Consider the following 12,938-nt stretch of genomic DNA (forward strand, 5'->3'; position numbering starts at 1 on the left):
TTTGCTTTGAAAAAAAGAGTATTATTGTGAATTAACTCCATGCGATACAGCAGTGTTTACACCGGTATAATAAAGTGCAGAATTTCTATTTTCTTTCCCTGAATTAATATAAATACCGGGCCTGTACTGTGTTTGTCCCAGCCCGCACAGTACTACTGCATGCAGTAACACGGGTGAACAGCTAAACCAGAAATTTTATAATCATTGTTACCTATTGCTTGTGGCCATTCCGAACACATTCTGAACATCAAAAGCAACAGAAACACGTGTCTAACCTTTTCACTCCCATCATCCCGATGCTGCTGTGTTGGAGACTTTTTGCTTTCTGCTAGGTCAGAGCAACCCAACACTCTCCTAACTCAGGAGGGATAGATGTTATCGCAAGAAAACACAATTGCAGGCAAATTAATTGCACTATTTTGCTAATTATACTCCTAGGAGCTTAAGAGTGTGAGCAAAACCTCTGTGAAGGCTTTATTCCACCTCCTGGATGTGATGTGCTTAGTGATCCAGAGCAGTTCCACTGAGGCAAATGGAATTTTAGTAGCATAAAACAAAAATAAGACTTTTTTTTTTTTTTTTAATCCGTAGTACAGTATATTTTAATTATGGAAAGAAAGAAGGAAAATTAGGTTCATTTTGCCACATTAAATAGAAAGAACTTGCTGTACGCACAGGGAAAGAACAGAGCGCCAAATCGGTCCAAATTGCACACGACAAAATCTGAGACTGAATCAGCACAAACGCTCCGGCTCTGTTCCTAACACGCTGCCCGAGACACGCATTCACTACGGGGACATTTTACTGACTCGTTCGCAATCTCGCGCTCCACTTGGTTTCAGGATCTCTCTGCTACGTTCTATTAGATTTCTTTATTCGTTTCTAGTCTAATCACATTTCTTATTGTGGCACTCCTAGTATTATTTGAGACGTGGAACCTGACAGATGACAGGCACCAGCTGCGGTTTATCCGGTTGAACATTTCAAAATTTCCACCTTGCAGACTTACACTGTACATTTGCTTGGACGAAAGTTGGATAGCATATTTTTGGTTAAAGGGGGAAGGCTGCTCCATTTTAGTGGTATCAGCACTGACTCTTGGAGCTGTCGCTGTTTATCAATAACGCAGTCACATTAGGGCTTGGTTCTTCTGTAATACTCCGTGTGGTTTATTAATGAAACTAACTTGGGTAACTTTTCTTCTTCTCAAAATAATGATAACACACAGATGTACAAACCCACATTCATGTGTTGTTTTATTGGTGCGTTACAACATTACATTTCCTTCACACTGAGAAAGCATGAGATTAAAATACATTGGTACACAAAGACGCCTTCCTAGCTACACCGACTTTGCACTGGTAATTACAGCCCCCACAGATCCCTCCACAAGTTTCACTTCATTAAGTCTTTAATAATTTTAATTACATTTTAATCCGAGCTTTTACATTGTCTATTTTACGACTTTCAATTTCATTAGTCCCATTAAAATATGTTATTCTTTACCGCTTTGCAAAGTTCACCAATAACTCCTGCAATGTAAGTATTTATGCTGCGTTACAGTTCATATGCCAATCTTTCAACAGCCACTACTCATTTGAGGACTGTAGAAGCTTTACCCATCCCGAAGAAGACTATAGCTTGTTTGTATCAAAAGCCATTAAAATACTGGGAATGTGTACAGCACAGTTAGGAGGCCCCACTCATTTTTGAGAATAAGCCAGATCTATATAAAAACATGCAAAATGCTCTATGCATCAGTATTAAACTTCTAATTTTGATTTAAGATTTTTTTTTTTTTAACATTTGCATATAACCTGGAAGACTAGGGTTCCTGCTGAAAGAAAAAGCTAATGGCTAATCCCTGTACAAGGTAGAGACGTGATACCCTTACTCTAGGGCTTTCATTAATCCTCCCATATGAAGTAATAGAAAATGATATCCCTGTTACAGAATTCTGTAGGATGGTTTAAAAACTTTATAGAAAGATTAAGCCTCCACTAAACCGGGTGGATTTCTAGAATAAGACCTCAGTTACACTAGAGAAGTGTTCTGTCAAATCCAGTGCAAATGCAATGCCAGAATAATTTTGCTTCGCCGATGCCGGTTTTGTGAACTGGCATATATACACCCGCAAACCCACAGTTACATTTGGGTAACTGCCTCTATTCCAGAACTCAGAAAAACGTAACTGGCAGTAAAAAATCTTACCGCTAACTGACACAGTCAAACTGGTATCAGTTTTACAAGTAGATCAGGCCCAATTTCTACAGAACCCTCCTGGGTTCATGCCTATCACATTCTGCTTCTTAATGGCATTTCCTATTTATAGTTATTTCCAAATATCATATATGTTTATATATAGTACGGTAGCATCCTCTTGTACACAATTATTACATTTACTTTAAAAGGGACTCTAATTTACTTGCTTTCTATAAAAATTCAAGTGTTGCCAATCAGGAAGGAGCTCTTCTCAAAAAAATCTACAAAGCTTACCTTGGAGAAAAGGAAATGACAAGCCTTACATAAAGACATTGAGCTGTTCGAATCACAAAATGCCTACAAGGCCAATACATATTCCAACAGGAACACATAAATTATAACTATGGCAGCAGTCTCCTCCAGTCTAAAGCACCGTAATAATGGTCGTTGATCAACAGTATCTTGATCGCTGTAACCAGCGGCTCCGGCTAAAAAATGTTCAACCGCCAAGATGGGGTCTGGAACGTTTGCCTGCATTGTCACAGGGTATCCAAGAAAGAAAATTCTGGAATCTGACATTTTGCCATCCAAAGGTACCTCATTTCACAGGAATGTGATGTATACTGCATAGTGCATACATAACAAAACAGGATCCTACCAATAATAAATTAGCTAAAGTCATACACATAGTAGTCTTCTCCATACCGACAGTGTTTCGATTCAGGTGAGTTTCAATTCAGGTTCCAAGGCAACCTCTGCAAACACCATGCTCAAGAACATGATGAGCTGAAAATGTGGAATGGGTCTAGTGGAAAACTGTCTCCAGCATTCCTCTGGATGTCTTCGTGCTGGAGACGCCCACAAGCATTCATGGTTATGTGCCCAAAGTCACAAAGGAAAATCTTTGCATTTCTTTAGATCACCGATGCTGCAGTGAGTCACTACACAAGAATGAACGTGGCACACAGAGATTCACAGAAAACGTTGTGTTTCTTCATCTTCACAGTTTTAGGATTTTTTAAAATTTCTTTTAAAGACTTCAGCTTGTTGAATGTCATGGGTGTTCTTTCATTTTGTTTTGATGGTAATAACTGCAAGAGCTCTCAAAAAATTGCTAATGACGTAATAGCAAGTTTCTGATCCATCCTGTGAACATATATGTTATTGCAAGCTGATAATTTTAACATATGGAATTTCTTGAACATCAGCATCATCCTGTAGAACTACTAATGCATGAAGCTCGGCTCTCAGAAACACTTAACCATTCATACCTTTTGGTTCCTTGATTGTTAATAGCTCAGAAAGACCTTGTCAAATCTTGACAATTGATACGTTCTACCAGCATGCAGAGTTTTTTATGTTAGAAGGCAACAAGATAAAGATAAGGATGATGCCCGACTTATCAAATTATAGAAAGAAATGGCTGGCCACAACAGATGCTGAATATATGATGAAAAGTGCTGTGTGTACTCATCACCCATCAAAATCAGTGAGTGCTGAAGACAACCAGAACTTTCTAGGAGACACTCAGTACTTCAGAAAATATGCTTCCAGATCTACTATATCTTCAACCACATCTTCTTAAAATTACTCTCTTAACCGTTCTCCACACTGGATTGTTTTCATTAATGTTCCTTCCCTTTCCCTCAAGTAATCTATCTGTTTGCAGTAGACTGAAAACAGTAATTCAGTAAGTCAATAGGAACTGAAAATTTTAAAGTATGATGATATTACCGCATTAAAAATAAAATATTTCATTTTTCTTTGTAAAAAGTAAAGAAACAAAAGAAAAAACACGTACAGTAAGAAACACCGTGTTAAGAGACCAGTTTGGAGGAAATGTGAGAAGGCTAGAAGTTCATTCTGCGCATTTCTTAAAGTCATACAGGACCTTCAGTTATTCCCTCTAGAGGCAGGCCAGTAGCATTATCTGCTGGAGGTCTCTCTTCTTTCTTCACAGAGTTCTGATCTAGCAGGCTGACGTAAGATTTATGACAAGCTGTATTACCCAAAGGAGGGTAGTGTTGTCTGTAGCAAATATAAGCAAAAATGAGGCCAATGATCCCTCCAACGAAAGCATCTAGATAAGAAAAGAAACAAAACCAGAAGTATGTTACCACGGACAGGAGAGCCAGTAGTGACAACTTTAAGTAAAAGACCTTTGGTTGACCTGGAAGTGTTTAATCCAGAAACTGTGAACCTCAAATTTCCATAAAGAATTTGGAGCCGAATACCACAGTCACACAGAACACATAAAATCAGTATTTTGGGGGGGACATCGCCAACACTTTGAATACCCCAAATGTAGACGGTTGGCTACATTTCAGGAGATGAACGAGGGAAATAGAATGGTTTCCACGGGGCATTAAACATTCATGATGTTCCAGCTCACCACTGACCAGCCTTTAAGGACACATGTCTTCTTTCAGTTTGCCATGATTTACAACGACCACCACCAGGTTTTCTATTCATGAACAATACAGTTGAACTATGCTGTTTACAGCATCCAGAGCTCTCCCGCTGACAGCTACACCCCAAACTATTGCGCTGACTACAGCCTGCTCTGCCTAAGCGCCCCCAGGGGAGATGGCAGCTAAAATCCCAGATCTACTTTTGACCGGTTTGTAATCCAGAAGGCATTCTCCAATGCAGGCAGGGAGCAGGTAGGATGTAGGACGGAAAATTATCTTCCTTCAGTAAGTGGGCCACTATAGCTGCAACAATTCATTTCAACAATTCCCTTGCAGCTCCTGAAAGGCCTCTGAGAAAGACAGCTGTCAAGAACAATTTCAAGCTGGGTCGATTTTTCCTAAAACCACCTGAAAGGTCAAAGACGAAGCATGCCTGACTTACTGATTTACCTGATTTAACGCTTTTTGCATATCTTTCCTTGATGCTATTTACTATCCCATACTCCTACCAGAAAATAAGATAAGATAAAATAAAATAAGGCCGTTGAATGAGATACTTGCAGCTCTCACACACGGGCAATTTTAAGTTTTCCATGGGAGCCACATAGCACCTGAAAGGTAAGAGGATTTGTTCTGGCAGGTTCTCCTTGCTTCTTGCTAATTTACTCACCTGATCTTGTGTTTCGTTTTCAAGCAACCAGGGCAAAACTTCCCTGAAAACACACACCAACTTTGAAAACCTCAGATCTGAACACAAACAATAATGAAAGTGAGGCAAAAGGCACTGGCTAGAATATGGCTTGACACCATGTTTTATTTTAACGAGGCTCACTAAGCACCGCATCATCTGTGTGTACCTGTGTTTCTGTAGTTGACTTTCAGTTCAAAGAAACCACAGTGTAATAAAAATAGCGAATCGCTGAGTTTAATGACAAAGAAGGGTTAATCAATACAAATTCTTTTTGTCTAAAATAGTTAAGTATGCATTAAATGCCCTAGTTTGTCAGTCTAGCATATATTAGGACAAAGGTCATGTTGTTCAATTGTCAGTGGGTACTAAATGGCTTGTAGGCATCGGAGGAGTGAGATTCTGAAGAGCCTTTTAACAGGAATAGCTGGGGCAAGAAAAAAATTTAAGATCGAGACGGATAAATTTAAGAAACGTGATTATAAGTCACAGTTGTCTGTTGAAGAAGAGGACTAGACTCTATCACCTGAGAGATCCCTTCGAATCCTACGTTCTCTTCCTACACGCAAAAGGACATAACAAATCTATCACAAATGTAATAGAGACTCAGGTAAGATTTTGAAAGGTGATTGTGTATACGCAGTATTTGCAGGCAGACAGCAGCTTATCCTGCCCTTCCTGGTAGCTGACTGATTTTGTACCATTTGGACTGTCCCTGTCAAACTGTCACGGTACAAAAGGTATCAAGGGCAAGAATTTTCACTATAGTATACTACTATTACACTATCAATCAATTTGTACAATATTCAGTTATTGTGACAAGATTAGTTTTCTATGAACCTGCGTTGGTTGCAATTCTCAGATTACCCTCCTTTAGCTGTGGTTGTTTGAATCCTGTTTCAGCTGCTTTTTTATTTTACTTAACAAGGAGGTCAAGCCTATGATAACTATTTTTAATTATGGAGAAACCCCAGATTTCTGCCAATCCGCTACAAATTCCCCCGTATTTCAAGACTTGCTGAAAACTTGCCTTTCTTTCTTTCACAACACACACATGCATCTCTGGGCCTCTGTTTGGGCCCCACAGTAATTAAAATTCACTACATGTCTTATGCCAAAGATTTCCAACTTACTGACCTTGACTGGGGGTACTGAGCAAACACACAGGCAGCTATTTTGACTTCTGTTTTTGAAGACAACAATTCTGTGATTTCTTTGAGCTGATGGTAGCCACAGCTTCCTTTTTTTTTTTTTCTATTTTTTTTTTTTACTTTGTCCATAAAGGAAAAGAATATTATTTCAGTCTCGGTATTTATCTTTACTTTTTTTCATCCAAAATTTCCACTTATGTCAGGAGTAAATTAACATTTTCAGAATTATAAGCCTATACAGCAATCTAGGGACTTAAAAGCTGTCAATACGTTCATGATTCATAAAGAAAGACCCTAATGTTCACCAATACCAACACCAAGAACCTGAATACTACATTTTCCAGCCAAACCGAAGGGAGCTCATAAAGTACTCATAATACTAACGTTCTGAGCCCACTCAATGGCTTTTTAATATAAAGATACTCCACTCCATCTTTCACCTACAGTATGCTAAGTCTTGGACATTATATCGATGGTCCGTGTTCATTCCCCACAGCATAGTCAAGCCCCTCACAAAGCCACCATAAGTAATTTAACACAATCGGTTGACTCTGCTGAGCTGGAAAGATGAGGCCTGAGCTTCTGTGCTGTATATAGGAGAGTGAACTAGTCTCTCCCTTGAGAGTGCAGTTCTTTCAGGTGAAAGCATAGGTCACCTGCAGGATAATGTCTGCCAGACCTGTTCTTAGCTTGGGAAGAGCTGCGTTTTCAGCTCCATCTCCTCGAAGTTCAAAGATAAAAATATAAGTGGCTGTAATGGACACAATCACAACCTCTTGGGTGCAGTTTTCTTCTATTATATATGAAATACACCACGATAATCTGCTTCGTGGCACATGTTTCGGTATGTAAATAATTCTTACTCTTGGCAAGAGAGAGTACAAACTGCAAACGTGTTCAAAACTTGAGAGTAAACCCGTATACTCCTATTCACATTCATTCACACTCCTCTCTCTCTCTCTCTCTCTCTCTCTGTCTCTCTCTCTCTCTAACAGAGAGTTCAACCAGCCAAGTGGTGCACATTGAGCATGAGATGGGCAACTCTGCCGTCCTCCCGCCTGCCAGCCTGGCGAGGAACGCACCTCACGTTCAGCAGCTTTGTGCTGGAGGCTCTCTCCGACTCCCAGTGTCGGTGAGCAAAGAAGAGGAACGAGCCCTGTGACCAGACAGGGCCTCTGCAGGAAACCAGGAGACTCCTTAAAGAACACGTCAAGGCTACCGGTCGGTGCTGCTATGGGAGAACGGGATGCTGCACGAACACAAAAAACAGAGCAAGAAAAAGCCTGGATGAGTCTTGCTCCGTATGCTGACTGCAGTGTGAGATAAGAAAAGCTCAGTGGCACAAGATACGCTGTACTTAATTGAAACCATGTCAAGGAACCAACAGAATGATATGTCTCAGAAAACATAAACAATACGTAACCAGTATGAAGCAGATAACTGAAAGGAGTACTCAGGACCTTGAGGGGAGTACAATCCGCAAAGCCAGTAGTACCATACCAGCAACACCACATAAAGCCAAGATGACCTACATAACGGTACTAGAAATACCAAGTCTGGTATTTCTGAAAGGAAGATTGGTATTTCTGATAGGAATATGGGGATAAATAGGGAAAAAAGTAATTACAGGCTGGTTTTCTTAGGAAACCTGTGGAGAAAGGCAGGTGCAAAGGAGCCGAAAAAGAGGTTCAAGAAACGGTAAAAGAAAGAATAGATGGTGGGATCTTCTGACAGTGAAAGTGCAGATGCTGACAGACCATAGTAAACTGACCTGTGGACGCTGGACAGAAGCCCTGTGGACAACCTGCCAGACTCTCTACCAGGATCATGTCTGAAAGACTCAGTGTGGGAGGGTAAGGCGTGGTATATTCTGACTTAATAGAATGAAGTCATAGAATTGTAACTTAAAGTATATGAATGTGTAATTAATAGCATAGCCTTATACATCAGTTATGTCTCACGTCTGAACTTTAAAGGACTCTGAGACAACAGTCTTCCTGTGACAGATGCAGCTGGTCTGATCGGTGTCACACGCCAGAAGTGCCGACCGCGTGGGAAGAGAGGATGCTGCGGCATGGCCCTGAAGCTATGAAGGTCAGTCCCAGTTAATTCAACCTCGTTAAGAAACCTCCTGGAAGGTAACTGCTCTAGTTATATTCTATTAAAATGATGCCTCATTTACATGAGAATGCTCACATAATATGAAGATCCAAAGTTTCTGCTAGAAGCAGTAAGAAGTAAATTAAAAAGAGATTAGGATTAAGCATCCTTCAGACTGTCAATGCTTCACTTAAGAATATCCCCTGTTGTTCATTATATGTAGACTTTTAAGGATGCAGTTTCATCCAGGAGCAGCCGTTTTATACAACTCACCCACACATCAAACGCTGCTGTTGGAGTCCTATGAGCCATCTCCCATCATTCCCTCACAAAGATAAGGTTTAAGATTGTGCTGCATGTTTCTTTAGCTTTGTGGATGTACTTTATGATCAAGAAAGACACTGCACGCTGCTGCAATGACCTACTCATCCATATTGAATACATTCAGCATTTATTTGCAGTTACAAACTAATGAACATGCATTGGTACCACATGTATGGCACCATACTGAACCCACCACACTAACATCCAGTCAGTATAACAAAATATCAGCCTTGAAATATTTGCAGCCCAAAGCTATGGAAAATCATTTTTAATAGTGTCCTGGTTTGATGTAACAAAAAGATGAAACGTTTATCTTCCTTAAGTAGGACTCGACTTTGGAAAGTGTGGAATGGACACCAGGGGAGCAATTACAACCTTGGCCAAAAAAATTAAGGGAACAGAAAACATCCAATTTTTCCGCAAGATCTTCAGCGTGGGTAGAATCTGTTACAACTTATGCTATGTAGCTCAGCATGCAGAGTTTCTATACTTCTCAAAGGAGGGGCCATGAACCCACCTCAGGCCCAATATCCTTTGATTAGAATGAAAAACAGTGTGTTACATCACGTGCATCAAACGACCAGAACACAGACAAATGACTGAGCGCATCTTCGCGATGACTAGCTACTCACAGATGCTTCAGTCTAGTATAACGCAACCACGTCTTAGCAATCACTCACACACCCAACAGGAACCTTGCAGGTACCTGGAAAAGCAGTAGACAAGGACTAAGCCACACGACAGAGCTACTCGGATGGGCCAGATCCAGCCTACGGCTGGATCCATCCATACCGGCTATGGCACTGATGTACATTTGTAAAAAAATGACGATGTAAAAAAACACTGATGTAGATTTGTCTACAAATATGATGATGTACATTGCGTATATAAAAGTATAGAACGGTAAAGGGCCCCTGAAGTATTTTCAGACATTGAAACTCTCAGCACCAATCCAGGAGCAAGGAAAATCTATAGCAGACTATCGTGTTGTAACTCATGTGATTTAATGGGGGAAAAAAAAAAAAAAACAGGTAGGGAAAAGGTATCTCCATGGCTCACCTTGCCAGTGATGTTTGTAATCACACATACGTGACAGGGCAATCATCATGGCACAGTAGAGTGGGAGAATTGCTGCACAAAGCCGCCAGCTCTTCCCCCGGCCATTTTCCGTGAAGCAGTGCAACTTTCCAGCTAAGTAGAAGGTGGTAAAGCCAAGGCCTGAAAATGCAACTGATAAAGAAAAACACAGGATTACAGTATTTTGTCACTAACACTGTACGCTACTATCCCTTAAGACCCTTTAAGATCTGACAGCAAGATCCTTCTACTGCAGAGAAGTCTTGGACTTTCTAGGGTGATACTAGGAGCTAAGATACGTTGAGAAGACCCATATGCAAAAAATTGAGGGAGTTTCACAATATGCATGGTGATTCCTATGTAACAATATAAGCGATGCTGTTATAACTTAGCATGTTAAAGGGATTTAGCAAATTGCCTAGGTAGAGAGTTTTTCTATGTTCTTTCTTTTTTAAATAAAGCAAGCATGATCTTACAAACTTTAAAAACCCCACAGATTTGGGGGGCTGAATGGGAGAAGGTAGGCTTCCACAAGATCCATGACATACATATGTTCTCCGCAGCTGTGGTGTTATCTATGTGGCAACGCAAAGAATCAGGCAAATAAACACTGCAAAGCAAATCCACTTCTTTCTCATCGATACTCAGCTTGCACATAATCTGACAAGTCTGCAAATACTGTGGTACCTCTAGGCGTTCATCTATCCAATAGCAGTTGAATATTTTTTCCTCCAGCAATTTACAATTTTTCTTCTGAGGCAAACATCAGCTGCGGAAAGAATCCCTGATTTTATGTGCACATTAAATTAAACATTTAGGCAAATTTTTAACTTGACTCACAAAAGCTCTTTCATGCTTAACCTTCAGAATGTCTTTCCTGATATTAGACGTATTCTAAAAAGTTAAGGTTCAAAGCAGAAAAGGATTCAGTCAGGTTGTACTGCAACTGAATTACATTTAAACGATATTTTTTTAGGTTCCATTAACCTGTTTCTGTAGAACATGCTCAACTGGCAGTGATGACAGATCTCAGGCACCCAGTTTCTGTAGTGAACTTCTTTCATTCTGCAGCTGTTCACCTTCCAGAGATGCTGGATGGATTTTTTTTAAAAAATATGCATTTTTAAAAAGCATTTACAAACATTTAATTTTTTTTTTTTTTAATGTAGGAAAATTAGTGCCACGGCTGAACAGGTAGCTTTGTGAAACACATCTTCTATTTCCTCCACAAACGTTATACTCAATTTTGCTCCTGACTGCAGAGATCAAAATAGAATATAAGTATGTAAAGCACAGATAGCAAAAATACAAATATTTAAAATCGTTTTTCTGACTATCTTTATGCTTTTTATCTTTGTGATATCTAAGCAACTCTGTAAGAGCTACGAGGTCACGTCCATAAAATAAAATTCTGTTCTGATCCTGCTATGGGTGAATTTTAGGTAAAATCACCATCCGTGCTGGGTCAAACAGGCATCTTCTTTCTAATCTCCCGCCAGGGCTTTTCAAATGCCCTTCTCCTCATGTTCCCAAACGGTAGATGTGACAAGGTAATTACTCTGCCGATAAATCTATGGGATGGTCAATTTTAGCTGACAGTAAAATGAAGTGGTTTCATAAGTTTATGCTACACAGCTGTTTGAATGCAATTACTGAAGATTTGCGTTTCATCTTCAAACACACAAATCTTTAGACGTGGCGGAAGAAGACAGACTGCTGATTAGTCAGCAAACCGGTATACCAAATATATTGTTTCCTAGAAGCATTTTCATCCAGTGCCGATTCTGTACTTGTCAGAAGACAGTGGGAGGCAAACTTTAAAACATAACAAACAATCCTGAATAAATAAAAGATTTCTTGCAGACTGGGCGACGTCCTTGTGTACAGACCTTTAAGTCATATAAACTTACTTTGCCTTTCAGACTATTTCTGGGACAAGAATAAATAATTTCTTCTGACATTTCTACGTCAGTCTTGAAATGTATACATTTTCCTAAAAGTAGCACATCTTACACAGAAACAGGCTGTGAGATGCATAGTCAGGGCACCAGGTTATAGCCACCATGGGAAAAAAAAATAATCAATCTACGATCCTGACAACATATTTCAGAAAACTGGAATACCCTCTCCCTCCCTTTCCAAACCTCCTTTCCAACTCTTAGTACCCGGTGCAGACTGACACGCTTAAACCAACAATAAACATTTCTTCTTCTTTCCAGTGTCGCCCCGCTCTTGTGCCTCGCTGGAATATGACAGCGGACAACACTGCTTGCTCTCTTCTGTGCTCCTCCTGTCGCACTAGATAATTTCTCTGGCACTGTCTTTTGTATCAAAGATCTGCAGCTCTTTATAGGGTTATGGGTTTTTTATGGCTAACAATAGACATTCACATCCGTGTGAGCAGACAAAGGACTGTCCATCCTGCAGACCTTTGGAACTAGAAACGTTCATAAACTTACCTGAGACCGAAAGGACAGGACTCGTCTGCATCATTCCATCTGCCAGTTGAGTAACTGGAGTGAGCAAAACTAAACCTGTCCTGGATATTCAGTATCAAGTGCAATCCCAAAGCGAAAACTTTCAAATACTTCCTCTCAAAAATTAGTTCTATGTTCATATTTCCATTTTACATCCCAGGTTATTATTTTCTAGATCTTTAAAAGAAGATTAACTGAACTCTGAAGACAGTATTTCCAGGCAGAAGCATCAAGCACTTTGTGGCTTCATTTTCAGGGAATCTACAATGCCGAGCAATTTAGAGGGATTAAAGAAATATAACCCAAACCGTAGTGTAGCTGTTCAGTTCACACAGACTTGTATTCACGATTATTACCATTTGGCAGCCAATTCAAATGGGTGGTGGACAGCAGCAGCAGATTCAGCTAAATGAGCTTTAGAGCAAACCTTGTGATATTCTTAAAAAAATTATTTCCCCGGAATTTCTTTTTTTCAGGATCTGCCACATTTCCAGAAGGAGGCGCTCAC

General features: G+C 39.9%; 1 protein-coding gene across 2 annotated transcripts in view; it reads right to left on the minus strand.

Moving 5' to 3' along the window:
• Positions 1-3,951: 3,951 nt before the first annotated feature.
• Positions 3,952-12,938, minus strand: part of PLPP4 (phospholipid phosphatase 4) — a gene marked incomplete at its 5' end in the record, with an annotated part of 65,902 nt that continues 56,915 nt past the window's right edge. For both annotated transcript variants that reach the window (XM_082486504.1, XM_082486503.1), the window contains 2 exons: positions 3,952-4,282; positions 9,936-10,106. In XM_082486504.1, the coding sequence (XP_082342630.1) occupies positions 4,083-4,282; positions 9,936-10,106 (371 nt within the window). In that variant the 3' untranslated portion in view covers positions 3,952-4,082. The remainder of the gene's footprint in view (positions 4,283-9,935; positions 10,107-12,938) is intronic.

Source organism: Vanellus vanellus, assembly GCF_965231255.1.
Source record: "Vanellus vanellus genome assembly, chromosome: 7".
Taxonomy (NCBI): Eukaryota; Metazoa; Chordata; class Aves; order Charadriiformes; family Charadriidae; genus Vanellus; species Vanellus vanellus.